The sequence below is a fragment of the Phyllostomus discolor genome, chromosome 12, assembly GCF_004126475.2.
Source record: "Phyllostomus discolor isolate MPI-MPIP mPhyDis1 chromosome 12, mPhyDis1.pri.v3, whole genome shotgun sequence".
Taxonomy (NCBI): domain Eukaryota; kingdom Metazoa; phylum Chordata; class Mammalia; order Chiroptera; family Phyllostomidae; genus Phyllostomus; species Phyllostomus discolor.
In genome coordinates, this window is record NC_040914.2 from 41,385,753 (window position 1) to 41,404,251 (window position 18,499).

Consider the following 18,499-nt stretch of genomic DNA (forward strand, 5'->3'; position numbering starts at 1 on the left):
CATTGGGGAAGTAGGGAATAACGGGGGATGACCTGCACAGCTAACGTACAAGCTTAATTACATTATGATGCATCTGAATGATGTCCCATTGCTCAACCAGTAAAGACATGTTGTCGGAGACGAAGCACATGGCGGGGAGTGCCCGTCTGCGGGCCCCGCGGAGGTGGAGCGGGGTGGAGGTTCAGGAAAGGAGCAAAAATGGCCAGCACTCCTGTCTGGGAGAAAGCCGCCCTCCAGCCCGCTGAACCGCCCGAGGCCGCACAGCTCAGCTCCTCCCCACTGGGTCCCGGGGCCTCCTGAGCCACGGCCTCCGCCGGAGCCCAGAGGGAGTGGGTCCTCGCGCCCGTGCCGAGTGGCTTCCTGCTGGGGCGGGGAGGGCAGAGGTGAGGCAGACGTGACCCCAGCAGGGTGAGTCACAGAGTCTCGGCCGGAGAAAACCGACAGAGGGGCAGCTACCACCCCGCGAGGAAGCCCCCAGAGACAGGAACCGGGACGTGGCTGCCCGTACGGCGGGCTCGGGAAGCGCCTCGGAGAGAGAAAACACTGCCCACGCCCACTCAGGGCATGTGGAGAGCAGTTCTCTGAGGGGTGCTCACCACAGACGCCTGCTCTGTTTACCCTTGCACCCCCGGGACCCTGCTGGCGCGTTCCGCATGGAATCAACTGAACGAACCACCAGTTGGATGAATGAGTTTAGCCTCTTGACGTGGGGTGTTGTTGTTCGGGGGCACTGACTTCGCCTTTCCCAGCACAGTTACTCAACGCCAGGGGGACAGGATTGTTTCTGTTCTGCCGGTTCACCGAAGGAGAGGAGAGCGAGGATGCCTGGGACGTGGCGGCAATAAACGGGTGAGAAATAACCTGTTACGGGTCACTCCTTTATGTCTACGTGCCATTGTCTAAACGTACTATTTTCCTGCTTGTTGTCATACTCTACGCGGCAGCGAGAAAACATTTCCTTCTCCAGCTGGACGTGTTTAAAGTGTTTGCGTGAAATACGGACCAAGGAGACCACAGTATGAATAAAGACAGGTGAAGTATACACAGCCGTGACACAGCGGACACCTGGCCCCCCACCGCGTCAGGAAGAGCCGGGCAGACGCCGCCCACGTCCCCGGGGCCCCGGCCTGAACTGCACAGATCGCGCTCCTCTCCCTCCTCTCTCGCTCCATCTCTCTCCTCACTCCCTCTCTCTCCCTCTCCCCCTCTCTCTCCTCTCTCCTCCCGCTCTCGCTCTCTCTCCTCTCTCTTCCTCCCCTCCCTCTCTCCCTCCCTCTCTCTCCCCCTCTCTCTCTCTCCTCCTCTCCTCTATCTCCCTCTCCGCTCTCCTCATCCGCCCTCCTCTTCCTCTCTCCTCTCTCTTCTCTCTCCTTCCCTCCTCCTCCTCCCCCCCATCCATCTCTCTCTTCTCTCTCTCTCCCTCGCTCTCTCCCTCTCTCCCTCCCCTCTCTCTCCCTCGCGCTCCCTCTCGCTCCCTCGCTCCCCCTCTCTTCTCCTCCCTGCCTACTCCTCTCTCTCCCTCCTCTCTCTCCTCTCCCTCCCTCTCTCCCTCCCCCCCTCTCTCTCCGCTCTCTTCTCTCTTCCCGTTTCTCCCTCCCTCTCTCTCTCTCCCCCTCTCTCTCCCTCTCTCCCTCTCTCTCTCTCTCTCTCTCTCTCTCTCTCTCTCTCTCTCTCTCTCTCTCAAGTGTCACTCTCCTGAAGTTTGTGTTTATCATTCCCCCGTTTTTCTTTACGTTTTCCCTCGTGTCTGCATCCTTACACACCGCAGTGCAAGTCTTGGAACGTCACATTTGTTTCATTCTCCCAGAATTTACTTTATGAAACGTGACTGTTACTCGGTTGACCCTGATATCACCGTAGGTGCCCGAAATTCACTCCCCCTCACCCGGGCGCGGCATCCCGGCGTGCACAGAGATGAACGTGTAGTTCCTGCCGTCGTCCCTGCCCGTGAATGAGCGGAATTGCCACACCACAGAAGAAGACCTGGGGGGTGTTCCGGACGTGCCACTACGATGAAGGGAACAGCGGTTCCCCAAACCAGCCAGGTCCCCAGTAACCCTCGGGCACCTGGGAGGGACTCCAGGAAGATGTTCTCGCCCCTCGGACTCCGTCCCCAGCCCGACCGCCTGCCTGCGAGCGGCACACGGCCTGTGCTCCTGGGTGTGTCCCTCCTCGCGCCCGCCCCTCCGGGAGCCTGTGGCGAGGTGCTGAGCTCAAAGCCTGGGACCGAGATTCTCACGCCTCTGGAAGACATCAGCCGGCTCCACCGCAGGAGGGCTGTCACGTCCTAAGTTCAGCCCCGGTGCCTCCTCTGCCCTCTGTGACCCAGAGGCACGCCACGGGCCTGCTTTCCACTGTCGGACATTGGAGGCTGTCGGGGAAGGGGGGAGGGGCCGTGGTAAGGTGGGGACTGGTTTGTCGGCCTGCAGCTCACCCTGGTAAGAGAGAAGGCTGGGTGGCCCGTGGAACAGACGCCTCCGAGGGACCCTGGAAAGACCAGCAGGCCTGCTGGGAATCGGGACAGAAGAGTGGGCTCTTGCAGCCCAGGAAGGAACTGGCAGGCACGCCCAGTGTGTTGGCCCTGACCGGCCAGCAGAGTGCTGCGAGGGGGGCTCCGTTCCTGAGGCCAGGCCCAGGCTGCCGGGACCCGAGAGTGACGGCTGGCAAGAGCAGTGTGCAGGGGCGGTGGAAACCACGTTTGTGACCTGGGGGGACAGGTGGGTGTTTCTTGGTCCTGGCTCTTGGACTCTTTTTATCTCTGCGGCTCGCCTGCCAAGTGCGTGCCCCCACACTCGTGAGCAATTCCCAGTGTGTGCCCACTGACACGCCACCCCTTTCTGTGCCACTCAAGAGAACAATCGGAATGCGGGTTAGGGATAGCACCGTGAACCTGACCGGGTTTGTTTTTAAAAAGTAAGTGTGCAAAAGTCGGCCTTTGAACCTCACTGACAAATCCCGAGCATCCCGTCTCAGCTCCGTGATGCTCCACCCCCACCCCCGCCTCCTGCCTCACTGGCCCAGACGCAGCCTGAACAGCATTCGAACAGGTAGATGACCCTTGCCCCCTGCAGGCAGCCAGCTCCCTGGGGGAGACCCCACTCAGCTTTCCAGGGCAGGGACACAGCTCTGCCACCAAAGCCTCTCCTTTTTTTTTAACCTTTTACTGTGAAATGATTACAGACCCACAGTAAGCTACAAAAACGACAGATAGAGAAGAGGTCCCAAAACCCGTGACCCAGCTGCCTCCAATGGTGAGATCCCAGCTAAGGGCAGCGCATCACCAGACCCAGGAAGCTGATGGCACGGTCTCACTCCGGTTCCACCCAAAAGCCCAGCCCCCTTGGGCAGGCAGGGCTCACTGGCCCCTGGTCTGCGGCCCAGCATTCACGCCCTAACAGCAACCTGACTTCCTGTTGGGGGGTCATCGCTCTCCCACGGTGTGCAGCTGAGGGTGGGACCTTCCATAAGGAAGCCACAGGGACTCTCTCCCCACTGCCACCGGGCTTTCTCCAGTTCTGCATCAGAGGGGAGGGAGGGGGACAGCGACCACTTCTCTCTTCTTCCGTCATCATGTCGATCTACGTGCACAGGAGCAGGGAGTGAACAAGGAAACGGGACATTGGAGGTGGGCTGGCGCATATACTCGGTGACGGACAATCCACAGCCCAGGATGACCTAGGAGCGGCGGAACTCTCCGCGTCTGAGGCGGCGTTCATGTCCCCTGCTCTGGGTGAGGTGGCCTGACCTCTGCCCGGGGCCGGGAAACCTTCAGCCTGGGATGAAAGGAGAAAGCAGGAGCAACACGGCCTCAGCAGTGAGGTGGCGGCCCCAGCGGGTGGCTCCTGGAGGATCAGAGAGGGCAGATGCCCGCCCCAGGCCGCACAGCCATTCACGCCGGGGCGGCAGGAGAACCGGCACCTACTTGGTGCTCACCTGATACACCTTTCACCAGCCCTGCTGTGCTGCTGCTACCTCTTCGGTCTGAACTCACCTTTCTGGAAGATGAGAGCGGGGCTGCACCTTTTCCCGTGGTTCACGCAGGGGTTGAGTAAAAATAACTTCACAGAGTACTTCATCAGAAAGAAGGGGTCTCATGAGTGGAAACCCCCACACACACGTGCACACACACTAGCCTTGCCTTTCTGCCTCCTAGGAGACCCCTAAAAACACACCGGTGGTCACTCTCTGAGCACCGACCACGTGGGAGTCGCTGCCTCGAGTGTGTGATCTCAGCGAACGCCCTAGAAACTCTACCCAGTGGGCGCTGTTCTCTCGCCACTACACGAAAGGACAACTGAGGTTCAGAGAGTCCAAGCGACCTCCCCCCGCCGGACACACACAGGAAGTGCCGGGTATGGCCTCCCGTCCCAGCCTCAGCCCCCAGCCCGTGCCCGCAGTCACCGCGTCCCAGGCCCGTCTCCCCACCGGCACCTGCTGGTGTGAGCACCTGCATGGCACCGAGGACTCTGCCGGTGAGATCACACCTCTCATCCAAGTCCATCTCGGCGTCCGCACCGCTTCCTGCTCCTGCGGGCGCTGCGTCCCTCAAGGCCTTTTCGAACGGCCCACAGTGGGCGAGCCGTAACTGCCGACAGAAGCAGGTCTGTTTGGCTGCCGCCCAGCCTCGCGTACCTGATGCTTCCGGAACAAAGCCAGGCTGCAAACGCGCACAGTGGGAGCCGCGCACAGCCGAGCCGGCTGGCCCGGGCCTCCTTCCACGCGTTCGCATTTTGTGAATGAGCTTTCTGCCCCTCTGCCACGGACTCTCTGGGCAAATCAACGAACTTCTGAATTAACCAAACGAAACGGCATAATACATCCGCAACGTGAAAAGGAGAAAGCAGGCAAGGAAGAGAACTAAGCTTCACAGAGGAATGGAAAAGCTAAAGAGGTGGGTCTAGTGAATGAGACGGAGAAACGTTTAAGAAATATTAAGCGAAGAAAATACAGCAAGAACTGTGTGGATGGTTCAAGACCGTTTTCATTTAAACATGCATAAACTGTGTACGTGGACACAGACACACAGGTCCGTGTGTGCATACATCCACATTCACACACGTGCACTCACCTGTGACACGCTAACAGTGGTAACTGCCGAATAATAGAACTACCAGTAACTTTTTTTTAGTAGTTTCTAGATTTTCTATGACGGAGACATAAGCTTTCCTGGAGCTAGCACATGATGGGCACCCTAGTTTTGAGAGCCTTTGTTCATCCAGGAGGACTCCAGAGATGGTGGCAGCTGCCCGCCCACCCCAGGACCGTGTCCACAGGCTTCCCGGCCCCCTCGGGAAAGCCAGGCACCGGTCACAACCCACCGGAAAGCCCACCTTGGCCCCCCTGGCCTAACCTCGGCCCGGCCCAGGCCCGCCCCAGTCACAGAGACAGGAGCCAAGTGCACTTGAGGGGACGTGTCTGACAGGGAAGGACAGGTAAAGCCTGCCCCCGAGCAAACTCTTCCTGCAGGAGATGAGAACGTCACGTGATCTCGGACCCGAGCTCACCAGATCCAATGCAGTGTCATTCCTGAGACCCAGGCGGCCTGAGGAGAGGCCAGGCTGGAAGCAGCCAGAACCCAGGGACCCGGCAGCGCAACAGGGCGGAGAGGGCGGGCAGCTGGAGGACATCCTGGAGGCAGCCCAGCGAGGGGCCCCCCCGCAGACAGCAAGTGACGACTCCGAGAACTGGCAGTGAGCACGGAGGGGCAGGTCTGAAGGGCAGATTGTCACAGCATCAGGAGACTCCGGGGCTCCCCATTCCCAGACACCCCAGCTGGTAGGCACAGAGCCCCCCCGCCTCCCCCCCACTGACGGAGGGACTGACAGCTCAGCCAGAGGGACTCTACTCCAAAGAGGAGGGCAAGGCTCCAGGTTCCGAGAACCACACGATTCTCCGACGTCCAGTGCCTGTTAAGGGCAAGACGTGTGTCTTGCGCCCCCCAGCACCGGGACCCGGGACAGCATGGTGAGGGTCCTGCAGGGTGGGACGTGCCCGCAGACACGGTCCCGGCATTCAGAGAAGCCACGTGCAGGAGCCAGGCAGCCAGAGCCAGCGCCCCGCCTGCCGCAAGGCCAGAGCCCACCCTGGGCCCTCGGGCACACGGTACCCAGGAGAATCGGCTGCGTGTCTCCCTCAGCCTCTGACCCTCACGGTCCACAAGGGACCATCAGCCCATTCATGCAGCAGGCACACCTCCCGCCTCCCACCTCCCTCGAGTCTCCACCCCCCTCACCCCGAGCTCCCTCTCCTCGGCCCTGGCCTCTGCTCTAGCCCGCTGACAGGACCGGGGAGTGTCACCACCAGAGCTGACCTAGGAAGCCATTTAATTCAAAGCCGTCCTGTTATGGGGGAGGAAAGTGAAGCTCGTAAGGTGCCCAGAGCTAAACTAGAGTAGAGCCAGGGCCGGAACCCAGCTTCCCAGACCACCCCGGGACACTCCCCAAAATAAAAATCTCAGGGGCCAGAACCTAGACTGGGCGGGGGGGTGTGGGGGGGGCCTGGCTGGAAATGAGAGCGCCTGGCTGGCTAAGCCCAGGGCGGCCGGCAGACCAGCAGGCTCCACCTGGCGTGGAGCCAGTGAGAGAGGCAGAGCCCGGGGCCCGTCGAGCGAGAGGGCGCATTGTCACGAGACTCCCTGGTGCTGTTCACGCACGGGCGAGTGTGAGCCGCTCCACACCGACCGGCCTCCCTCTGACCCACCCGAACAGTCAGGCAGCAACGATCCCTTTTCTCTGTGCCCGCCCACCCCTTCCTCTTCCCCAAGCCAGCAGAGCACTTGGGAATGCATGGCAGAAACAAACAAACAAACAAACAAACACCAACAACACTCCCATCTCTGGTCAGCCAGCGAGTGCTCCTCCCCTTGCCCAACAGGGACCCTTGCCAGGTCCTGGTCTCTCCCCCCAGGCAAACCGCTGGAGCCACTGTGTGTGGAAGAACCAGGGGCAGATGACTGGCAGGGGCCCCAGCCAGCCGAGAGCGAGCTGGTGGCAGGGGTGGCAGCCAGCCCCCACATGGAGGGTGGGGAGAAGCAGGGTGCTGGGTTGCCTCATGAAAGGCATAGGTCCCACGGGGAAGAAGAGGAACCAAAATGGAAGGAGAGAGTGACCCGGCCCAGCCCTGTGTCTCAGTCCTTCACCCTTAAGCCCGTGGTTGCCTGGCTTCGAGCCAGTTAGTCACTCGTTGTTCCTGAAGCTCACGTAAGAAACAGGGACGTCCTGGCCAGTGTGGCGCAGGGGTTGGGCATCATCCCCCAAAGCGAAAGGCTGCAGGTTCGATTCCCGGTCCGGGCACCTGCCTGGGCTGTGGGTTCGGTCCCTGGTCAGAGGAGGGGCAGCCGATGGATGTTTCTCTCCCTCTTTCTCCCTCCCCTCCCCTCTCTCTAAAGACAGATAAAGTCTCAGCGAGAGACAATCATTTGTGCATCACTCACACATGGTGACAGTCCAGCGGGAACATGCAGATACAGGGCCAAGCACAGGGCCTGACCACACCCGGGCCCACACACGCAGCGGCAGCTCTGCCCGCCACAGCGTCCTCCCTCCGGACTCTGCACACCCCCCGGGGACTGTGCCCTGCCACAGAGAGGCAGGGGCGGGGCGGGGGGGGCACACCTGGCTGCCCACTGCAACCACCTGGGCAACTCCAGAAACTCCCGCTCCCGGGACCCGGTCCTGTGCGGTTCTGACTTCAATGCTCCTTGGAGCAGCCCGGCCATGGCGATTTTTATTTTTATTAAAAAAAAAAAAATGAAAAACCAAGGCTGCAAACCAGCTGTGACGGGACCCGGGCTTTACTCACAGTGTGCCTGAGTGGAGCACAAGTCTTAATTATCCCTCCCCATCACCACGCTCACTGACTGATTCCTACATGGCTGGGGACTGAGCTAATTGTTTTATATACATAATTTCATTTAATTCTCATAAAACCTTGCCTACTAAGAATTATCCTTGTCGTTCATCAGCCGAGGAAACGGGAGCCCGGACTAGTTCATGAGTCACATAAGTGCCACGGCGCCCGAGCAGCAGAGCCGGGACCGGACCCCGGGCCTCTCAGCGCTCTGAGCGGCAGCGAGCACCGGGAACGGGGGTCGGGAAGAGGCCTCGGTGGTGGGGACGCAGGAGGAAGCCGCCCGGTGCACCCGATGCCGATGCCGCATGAGGCGGCGGGCCCTGGAGGAGGCGTGAGGGGGGAGAGGGCCTGATACAGGCCGCGAGAGCGTAGGGAGTTGCGTGGGAGGAGGGGAGAAGAGAGCTGCACGCTGGAGGAGAATATTACCGTCTCTATCTGATGGGCACCGAAGGAGACTCTCCCAGATCACATGGCCCCCCGTCACCATGGCAACACAACTGGGGCTGCTGGTGGTCAGGGAAGGAGTCCAGGTCCCTTTGCACCCTTCGGGGGGCAAAGCCCAAGGTGGCCACAACACATCCTCGCACCCGCCTGCCCGGGGCAGCGCCGGTCGTGCTGGGGAGCCAGCCTGCGGGCCCGGCTGAGGCAGACACTCAGCAGACAGGCCCCCCACCCCTGGGCGAGGTGCTGGGGCGGGGAGGTGGGTGATGCCACGCAGGCCAGTCCCAGGGGTGCCCCTGCTCTGGGCAGCCAGGCAGGCAGGCGTGCTCGGGGGAGTGAGCACTGAGCTGAGGGAGACTTGGGAGCTCGCGCGGCTGTGCCGTGGGGACCCTCTGCGGCAGCCCGGGCACGGGCGTGGCGGACGGAGCACCCAGCACGGCAGCAGCAGGGGACAGGCCCGCGGCAGGAGCAGAAACCCCCGTAGCGAGGGGAGGTGAGGGCATAGGGGCAGGCTGCACTAGGCGGGGGCTGCTGGGGGTCGGCACCTCTCCTAAGGGCAGGGGCACGCCTGGGGGGTCTGGGCGCACAGCGGGACACAGCAGATTTCCGTGGCAAAGCTGCCCCTGACACTCGGCCGTGCAGACACACACCGGAAGGGCCAGAGCCAGAGGGGTGCAGGGGGTCCGGCGAGAGAGCCCCCGGGGAGAATGGAGGACTGGGAGTGGCCAGAGACGGAGCGGGCCGGCTTCGGGGGCTGACGGGGACAGGGACAAGGACAGGGCTGGGGTAAAGAGGGGGCCGGAGAAGGGGAGGAAGGGGTCACGAATGAAGGACTAACGTGTCTGACTTCTAGCCCGTTCCCCGAGACACGAACGATGGGGCGGGGCGACCAGCAGCCCCCGAGCTCAGTGTGGTGCATGCTGGGTGGTGCATGCGTGGAAATGGCCGCGTCCCACCGTCTCTGCCCCACTCTGAGCCTGACCCAAGCCCCCCTTCCCCCCGAGGGAGGTGGCTGCCAGCCAGGGCCTCAGGAGGAAACTGGAAACACAGCCTGTGCCAGGGCGCACCGTGCTGCTCCCGGGCGTTGTGTGCTTGCAGAGACGGCCAGAGCAGTGCGGATTAGAGAGCCAGACGCGGCCACAAAAGGCCCCATTAACCTGCAGCCGGGCAGGGCGTCCTCCCAAGGCTGGGTAAGCGGCTTACTAACTGATAAGAAGAAAGTGTGCCGCGGCTGGAGGGGAGTCTGCCCCTGGTTTGTGGGCAGGCATGTGGCTCTCAGGGGCTGGAGAAATACAGGACCTTCTGCCGCTCCCTGGGAGGGGGACCCTCGGCAGGGGGCTCCCGGCAGCCCTGGTGCTAACTGTGGCTGGCACCGTGCACGCAGCTGTGGAGGCAGACAGACCCACTGACAGGACCAGGGTCCTCGGAGTCCCGGTTAGCCTGTCCCCGTGCAGAAGGCCCAGCAGCAGAGGCGCTGCTGTGGCCAGGAGCCGGGGCCGGGGCTTTGCAGCCGCTGGCTGGCATGCTGTTATTTTCAGCATGTGGCTTTTCTCCCCGGTCCACTCCGTGTTTCCTGGTCACAGGTGAGTGGATCGCTCTGCTCTGCTGCCCACGGCTCTGAAGGCCACTCCTGGATGTCCTGACACCTCTGGGGAGCCCACAGAAGGGAGCAGGCACCACACGGGTGCAGGGCTTGGGCACCGCAGCACGGGAGGGCCCCCAGGATGCACAGAAGACTCAGGGACACAAGAACGAGGAGGCGGCGGGTGGTTCGGGGAGCGGAGCCATGGCTTGCCTCGGCGGGGCAAGCAGTGCAGGGGCAAAGAGCACTGGAGGAAAGGTCGGCGGCCCCACCCTCCACCCCAGTTTCCATCTGGGGGCCAGGATCCCGTAGGATGTCCGGATCGGGGAGGGCGTGTGTCACCGGGACATCTGAGGAAAAATAAAATGTGGAAGTGTGTGAATTTCCTAAGAGCAAAAATCAGCACGGATCTGACTTGGTTTCCAAGAACCCCTTTCGCTGCCTCCGATCCTGAACTATCGTTCCCAGGTGTGAGGTCGCTACCGGGGCCGTCACAAGCCCCAGCGCCTGGTCACACCCACGACGCCTGCAGGACCAGTGGCTGTCACGCGGAGCCGGGCACGGACGGCTGAGAACATGCACACGGAGGTGTCAAAGGGCTGTCCGCCCTGCGGGAACGGAGGGCAATGACACAGATGAGGACAGTGGTGCTCCACGGCCAGAATCAAAACGGGTCACAGCGGCCGCCCCTGTCCCGGCTGAACAGGATGCAGGGGCCTGCCAGGAAGAGCCACAGAGGAAAACACGTTGTAGCAGACGAAAGCCAGGGGTCTTATCTCCCTTCGAACAGAAGAGTCCGTGCCAGAGACCAGCAGGTGCCCCGGCACCTGAGAGAGACAGAGAGCGAGAGAGAGAGAGCCGTCCACCCTTCACAGGACCCGTGGGGACGGTGTGGGACATCTAGGACCATGTACCGCACAGCGCAGGGCCCCACAGGGACAGGGCAGCGGAGACCCACACACCGTATCCCAGATTCCCCCTGAAGGCCTGGGCGCCGCACCCCAGCACTCAGTCTGCACGCAGGCCGCCACGGCGCCGTCCACAGCCAGAAACCCGAGGTCCAGGGCGGAGGAGGGGGTTGTGGGCCTCCGTGCGTCTGTGCCCGGCCTGTGGACCGGCCACACGCTGCACCTGCTCCCCTCAGGCTTGAGCGAATGCTGGAAGTCTGCTTTGGGCGGGGGGCTCGGCCTCGGGGGGGGGGGGGCGGGGGGGAGAGGGGAAGCCCGAAAAGAGGGGGCGTTTGTTTGATCGGGGAACTCGAGGCCCCGAGGACCCCGACTCGGGATGGGAACCCAGAAACCCCTCTCGGGAGCGAGTGCAGAGAGCAGCCACCCCCCAGGAGTCCCCAGGGCAAGTGCAGGGTCCCTGCGGGGGCCGTGGCGGGGGGACCTTCTTCCCGTCCAGACTCCACTCAGAGGAGGAGAGGAAGGGAGAAGACGAGAAAGGAAGACCGGACTGACTGCAGGAAGCCAGGACACCTAAGTCCCTCCCCCAGTTTCCCTCCTGCCTGGCCCTGCCCTTGACCTCTGGCCCCCCACGGGGCACCAGCAGCTTCCTTATCAGCGGCCCCACTCCTCTCGAGTGCAGGCCCCTTTCCAGGGGGTCTCAGAGGTCTCCCTCCACGTCCACACCGTGCTCCTTGCACCAAGCCCCTGCTCCGTGCTCCCAGCCACAGACCCTCAGATACGCCCTCTCCCCCAGCCGAGGGGGAAACGCAGTCGGAGCATCAGACGCACCCAGCCCCACCGCCACCCAGCTGGAAGAAAGCCCCTCCCGTCCACCCTCTGCAAGGAGAGAGCACCCAACGGCCCCTCCCCCAGCAGTCACACGGGAGGGACCACAAGACACGCCACGCCAGCGGCAGCCCCTGAGATCTGCTGGCGGGAGCCGGACCCTCCACACCCAGACTCTGGCAGGGCTCTCCCATCCGCTCAGAGCACAGTTACCATCTGTTTATGGGGAAAACGTGAACCACCCCCAGTCGTGACCGGATGGGCCCCCACTTCACCGGGAGCGCCTCTTCGCCAGGGCTCATGCCCAGGGGAGCCGTCCTGCAGCACCCACCGGGGCCCCGGCACACCTCCCGCCCCCAGAAGGAGGGGGAGCAGGCAGGAGCTCAGGAGCCCGACCAGCAGTTCCCGACTCCCCGCCTTTCCCAGCCTGCCTTGCAGTGACCTGTGCAGCTTCCTCAGCAGCAGGAAGCGTGTGCACAGAAACTCCGGCTTCTGGAAGGCCAGGCAGCCAGGCAGCCCGTGTTTGCTACTGCTGCCTTTTGTGCTCCTGTGGGTGTTCTGAGCTTACGGCTGGGGGGTCACCAAACCTTTGGAGGATGTAAGAAAAGCTATGACCTAGTTCCGTTCCAAGCTCCCTACTCTGCCCCGCTGTGCGCAAACACTCAAAACACTTGCATGGGAGCTCAGGGGACCACTGTCCCTGAGAATCTCGTGCACGCACCCCCTTCCTTCCCAGAGCTCCGGGACCGGGACCCTCCTCGCAGACCCCAGTTCCCGTGCAGAAATGTGGAAGCTCACCCTTCAGGCTCCCCTCCCCTCCCCAGGAGGCCCCGCCCTGACTCCAGCTCAGCAGCCCCACAGCTTGTTGAACCTCCCATCGCCCCCCCCCCCGCCGCCCGCCCCCTCGTCTCCTCTCTCACAACAGCCACAAACGGAAACCCAGCCGCGGGCAGATCTTGAAACTCAAGTTTCTGAAATCCACGGGAACTGGTACCCAGCCTCCTCGGAGCCCTTCGGTCAGATGGGTCCGAGAGAACAGCAGGGGATGCCGATTCATCCCCCCTGCCCGCCCCCCTGGGTGCAGATCCACTCCCACCCGCACGCCGGCCACGGGCGGGTTGGGCGCTGTGTGTGGTGGCAGGCGGCCGGCAGACGCTGCTCTCAGCAGCCGGCCTGGACTCTGCGTGGAGCTGCGTGCTGGCGCACCCCTGCGCAGGCGATGACGTCTCAGGGCCGGACCCCACCCTCCCTCGACCCCTGCACCCGCCTTCTCATCGCAAGCCCGGGCCCGGGTGCAGCAAGAACAGAACCAACTCGCTCCAGTGAGGAGCCCCCTTCACCCGTCAATAACGGAAAGAACCCGAAGTCCTCTTCACGGGCCCGAGAATCCAGCTTCCTCCCAGATGACCCTCGCCGCCCCCGCCCAGCTAGGAAATGTTTTCGGCAACACCGCACGGCCCCCGGCTTGGTCCCCGCAGACCCCAGCCCAGCATTCAGTCCCTTGTCACCCACCACAAAGGTGCAGATGGGAGGGGGCCCTCGGGGGGCCCAGGATGGGGGCTCAAACAGCACCTGGTCATCGCAAAGAGCCGCGCCGCCCCCAGGGGACCCTGGCCGGCGGCAGGCCCGCCTTACCCTTCATCCCGAACTTGGACCGCCGGCCGTACTTGTTGATCATGATGAAGAGGACCACCAGCAGGACGCAGGCGAAGGCGGCGAGCCCCACGGCGATGGACACCTGCCGGGGGCCAAAGCGAGAGTCAGCGCGGGCCCTGTGTCCCTCCGGGCACCGAGAGGGCCCACACGAGGTGGGCCCTGTGGCAGGAGCGGCGGCGGCCCTGGCAGAACTCGGCCCTTGAGCGATGCCTTTAGAAGAAGTAGTTTGGGAGGCCCGGGATCACCGAGGTAACCAACTCCCCAGCGGGCTCCGGGCAGGTCCCGAGACGCAGGGTCCGAGCCCCTCTCCTCGGGGCCGCCCAGCTGAGGCTACAGGGGCCGAGAGAGGTGGCGTCCTCCTCTCATTTTGTTGTCCTTTTAATTAGCAAGCCAATTCTGCATATTCACATTGAAATTACGTACAGAATACTCTTATCCTGGAAGTTCTGGGAGACCTGGACTCTAAAAAGACCCCTTTCCTCTCCTCCCCACGAGAAACCTCAGGCTCTGACCGGCAGTGGGGCAGGTGCGGGCACACGGGGCTCCACACAGCCACCCGGGCAGATGCTCCGGGTGGCGAGACAGACTTTGCATGAACATGCACAGGGAGCAGGCCCCTCTGAACTGGGTCCTGCCGGGTTCCCAACACAGCGGGGGTTTTCCCGAGCCCCAGGGCCTGGAGCAGACCCTCAACGTCTGCCTCCAATAAGGAGTCATTCTCATCAAACACGGAAGGGCCCGCCCGCCCGAAAGGGGCTCCCTCAACCCGGCTTCCGTCTGCCGTGAATACTGGGGTCCCGAGGAAGGGCACAATGGGGAACGTTAGCACCTCAGACAAAGTCTGACAACGCCCTCCTCTCAACCAAGCAGTCACTCACCCCGAAAGTGTCTTCCTCTGGTTTGTGGGTCACAGTGATAGGCGGTGTGGGGCTCACTTCATAGACTGGAAACCAAACAGAACAGGGGGAGGGGTTGGCTTGCTGGCCAGGAGGGGCTCCGAGCCAGCTTCCCCCCCGCACCCTGCCCCGAGCCTCCAGGCCCAGGAGAGCACCCCCGTGCGGCCAGACTCCGACTGCCTGCCTCCCCAGGGACCAGCCCCGTGCTGGCGGCCCCCTGTGGCTGACTGGGCTCTGCTGCAGGCTCTCCCTCCCCTCCCCCCATCAGGGCGTGATTTCCAAACACGCTGGCAGCAAGCCCCTCGGCCCAGCACACGCCCGCTCCCCAGCAGGTGGGAACCCAGGGGTCACCATGCTTTCCATCTGGAGTCACCTCCTTGGCCAGAGGCGACCCAATTCAGAGTCCTCCGGAAGGAAGTGAGTCCTCTGAGACCTCGGACAAGTAAAGAACCCCAGGTGGTGTCCACGTCGGTGCCCAACAGCACGGGGTGCCCCAAACAGGACTGTCTACAGCTGGGGCCGGTCCCCTTCTGCAGGGACACGAGGAAAACCCACACATACGTTTCCTACAGCCCAAGACTGAAACCCCGAATCCTTCTGGGACCGTCCAGTCCTAGCCCTAAGTCATGCGTGAACCAAGCCTCGGTGACCCCTCTGAGACACAGCAGCCTCTCAGGGGACCCTGGCGGTCACAGCTGCACATGAGGCGGGGCCCGGCCATGTCTGGGGCCTCGGGGCAGGTGGGAAGCACAGCGGGACCCAGGGCTGCAGGTTCTCTCCACCAGAACAGGCAAGATCACCCTGGCGGGTGTGGCTCAGTGGACTGAGTGCCAGCCTGTGAAGCTTAGAGTCGCCAGTTCGATTCCCAGTTGGGGCACATGCCTGGGTTGTGGGCTGGGTCCCCAGTAGGGGGCGCTTGAGAGGCAACCACACATTGATATTTCTCTCCTTCTCTTTCCCTTTTCCTTCCCCCCTCTCTAAAAATAAATAAATAAAATCTTTAAAAAAAAGAACAGCCAAGATGGCCAACTAGGGTCTCTCTACGGGACGCACATGACCCCACGTGCCCCCTTTCAACACGTTCTGGCCTTAGAAACACCCCCCCAGGGGAAACTGAGGCACGGAGCTGCCGCCCAAGGGGCAAGGGCTTGGAACGGCCTGAGAAGTATCTCTACTCTCCCGGCTGGCTCCGACGCTCTCGGCTGCCCGGGGTCAGGGGCGGCGGTGGACCAGGGAAGCCGGCTGTCTGGGCTCAACAGCTACCAGAAGGGTCAGAACAGATCGGCTCAGGGCAAAAGGAAGGCAGACTTACTCGAGACGAAGTTGTCCGTGCTCTCTACAAAAGAGACAGAGAGACAATTACCCGACGCAGTGCAGAACAGAAGGGGGCGCTGCGTTCTTCCCAGCGGCAACCTCGCCCACCCCCATGACCCATGACCCCCCGTCACCCCAGCAACTGGAAACTAAAGTCCTTGGCAAGTCACCCCTCCCCCACTGTCCACCACCTCTCTAGGAGGGTGGTCCTCCAAACACGGGCGGAATGAAGAGAGAAAGCTCCCGGTTTCACGAGAAGTGGCCCAGCCCGCCTAGGGCCTAGGAAGCAGACTATGGGATGGGGAATTGAATCTAAGACACGACGTCTCACCAACAGTCTGCCCTCCTTCGGGCAGCTAAAGTGCCGGGGGTCCCGGGGGCTCGTGAGACCCCGAGGAGATGCTGCAGGGTGGGCCTGGACCTCCCTGAGAATGCCAGCTAGGACCTCGAGACAAAGCTCCTCAAACTGCTACATGCAGGCTATGCTGTAGGTCACTGGGACGTGCTGGGGGCCCCCCACCACTGGCCCGCCCCCGGGTGACCCGGAGTCACTCGCCGTCTGGACTCCAGCTCACAGAAGGGCGAGAGCTCAGCCTCCCTAGACATGGATTCTGCGCCCGGGGATGCACGAAACGCATCCTGTAACACACCACTCCATCCTCGTAACCGTCCCAGGCAGCATTGCCCCCGTTCGACAGACAAGGAATCCGGCTGACTGATGGAGATTAAGAAACTAACGGGCTCCCACTCATCTCAACACCGGGTCGGAATTCGAGTCTCGGCTCCAAGTGCCAGCGGGAAACGGAGTCACTCCGAGGCGAGGCTGCTCGCTGCGGTTCCCCGGCGGAAGACACGGGGCCCCTCGGAGGAGTCCCTACTCCCGGGGCCAGGCAGGAAAAGCCCAGGATGCGCCTGGAGCACGCGCTGGTGCCAGAACGTGAGACCGTGCCCACGCGTAACGGGGGCGTGGAGAAAGGACGCAGGCGCCAACGTGACGGGGTCCTCAAGGGCCAGAGCTGGGGCAGTTTGATCGAGAAAATAAGGATGAGTTACCCCCGCCCGAAATGGGCAGGGGGCGTTCTCACCCCCAGGACGTCCGAACATGACTGCGTCTGGCAATGGAGTCTTTAAAGGGCTGAGAGAGTTAAAGTGAGTCCAGCATGACCGGTGTCCCTATGGAAAGGGGAGGTGAGGAGCCAGGCGCACGGAGCAAGGACGACGTGAGGACACCGGAAGGGGATGCACGAGCGGAGGAGAGCAGCCTCGGGAGGAACCGGTCCTGCTGGCTGAGGCCGTGACCTCAGACTCCGAACCTCCGGGTCTGAGAGACAGTCCGTGTCTGTGAGTTCAGCCACCCGGCCTCCGGCACTCTGTTACAGCGCCCCACGCGTGGATCATGAGCCGCAGGACCAACAAGATAAACACCCACGAGCCCATCCCGAGGTGAGATAAGTAACTGAATCGATGAGTGAGGAAGAAGAGGCAGCTCTTCCGCACAGTAAGCAGAGCTCCCGTGAATAAACGCGGAAGGAAGGAGGAGAACAGGGAATCCACCAGTGACACCCGCCCCAGCAGTGATTGCTCCCTCCGGCGAGAAGCATCAGTGAATGCTGAAATTAGCGTGTGAAAGGATGGGGAAAACAAGCTGTTTTCAAAAGCCCCAAACACCATACTACCAGCACGAAGGGAAAACCCGTCACCGTGCAGCGGGGAAACCGGCTGGCTCCCCCACCCCCAACCGAGGGTCGGCATCCTATCAGGTGCCGGCATCACCGGTGCTGGGACGGGGAGTCAGACCCAGAGGGTGCAGCACCCCTGCTGCGATGATGTCGCCCAAAACTGGAAAGCGACCCCAGGCGAACCCGAATTGTGAGACAGCCTGGGGCACAGCCAGGGAGCATTCATCAAAAGTGTGCGGACCGTGGGAGACCGAGGAAGACGGGGGACTGTCCCAGATTTAAAGAGGACAAGGTGACTCAGCAACGCAGAGTCCTGGACTGGGTGCCAGGGAGGAAAGAGGCAGCTCTGGGCCACTGACAAGGTTTAAATAATTCTGCAGATTCGATGACAGCTCCGCACCACTGGCCCAATACCCTGCGATCACGTAAGGTGGTAACATTTCGGGGAAGCACGGTGGAGGGTGTGAGGAAGTTCTCGGTGCTATTTCGTAATTTTGGGGGGGAGGTCAATGTCAAACCACTCCAAAAAGAAAAGTTAAACATCTTTTTAAATGCTTTTAAAAAAGAAACCTAGATTACTGGCCCACCCACCCTGCCACACACGGAGTCTCTGACTCAAAGGGTCTCGGGTGGGTCTGGAGAACCTGCATTTCCCATCAGCCCTCAGCTGATGTGGATGCCGCTGGTCCCTCTGAGGACTGCCGCGTCATGCCACACCTGGACAGATCGGAGATTAGAACTCGCTCCCTCATCTACCCATCCGCCCACCCACTTAGTACGGCCACCACGAGAACCGAAGGCCAATTCATTGAAAGAGCCCCAAACAATGTGCAATGACAATTATAACGCAGTAGTATAATTATAAGTAATTATAATTATACTTTGCAGACTAGATAGTGATACTTATAATATACGGGGCCCAGGCCCCTGGGCGGGTGGGGCCGCACATGCTCGGTCTGTCTGGCCTCACAACCCTTGTTCTCCACGTCCGCGCTCTGCGTGCAGGAGCGGGAGGGGCCCACACGGTAACTGTGATAATTGTGCTGTCCCCACGGCCTCACAGCACAAGGGAAGCGCAGGAACCCACAGACCGCCTCTGAGTCCGGGCGCGGCAGGCACGGGGCTCACTGTCTGCCTGCTCCCCTGGATAATTCACTCTCCTGGACGCTCATCCGTGTCGTCACTCAGCGACGCTGGCCCGTCTTTTCCCTGTCACTGCCTTTTCATCCTCCTCCGCTTCCTCCGGTCTCACAAAACAAGCAAACCATCGAGCGGGGTGGCCCTGGCAGGGCGGGATGGCCTGAGGACACGACTGCAGGGGAGTCTGTCCTCCCTCCTGTCCTCCCT

The 18,499-nt window shown here is 61.9% G+C and overlaps 1 protein-coding gene across 3 annotated transcripts in view; it reads right to left on the reverse strand.

Moving 5' to 3' along the window:
- The window catches only part of NTRK3 (neurotrophic receptor tyrosine kinase 3), a 265,412-nt gene that overhangs the window by 158,545 nt on the left and 88,368 nt on the right, over positions 1–18,499 (reverse strand). For all 3 annotated transcript variants that reach the window (XM_028502298.2, XM_028502301.2, XM_028502300.2), the window contains exons 10-12: positions 15,472–15,495; positions 14,142–14,206; positions 13,243–13,345 (exon numbers count right to left, since the gene is read on the reverse strand). In XM_028502298.2, the coding sequence (XP_028358099.1) occupies positions 13,243–13,345; positions 14,142–14,206; positions 15,472–15,495 (192 nt within the window). The remainder of the gene's footprint in view (positions 1–13,242; positions 13,346–14,141; positions 14,207–15,471; positions 15,496–18,499) is intronic.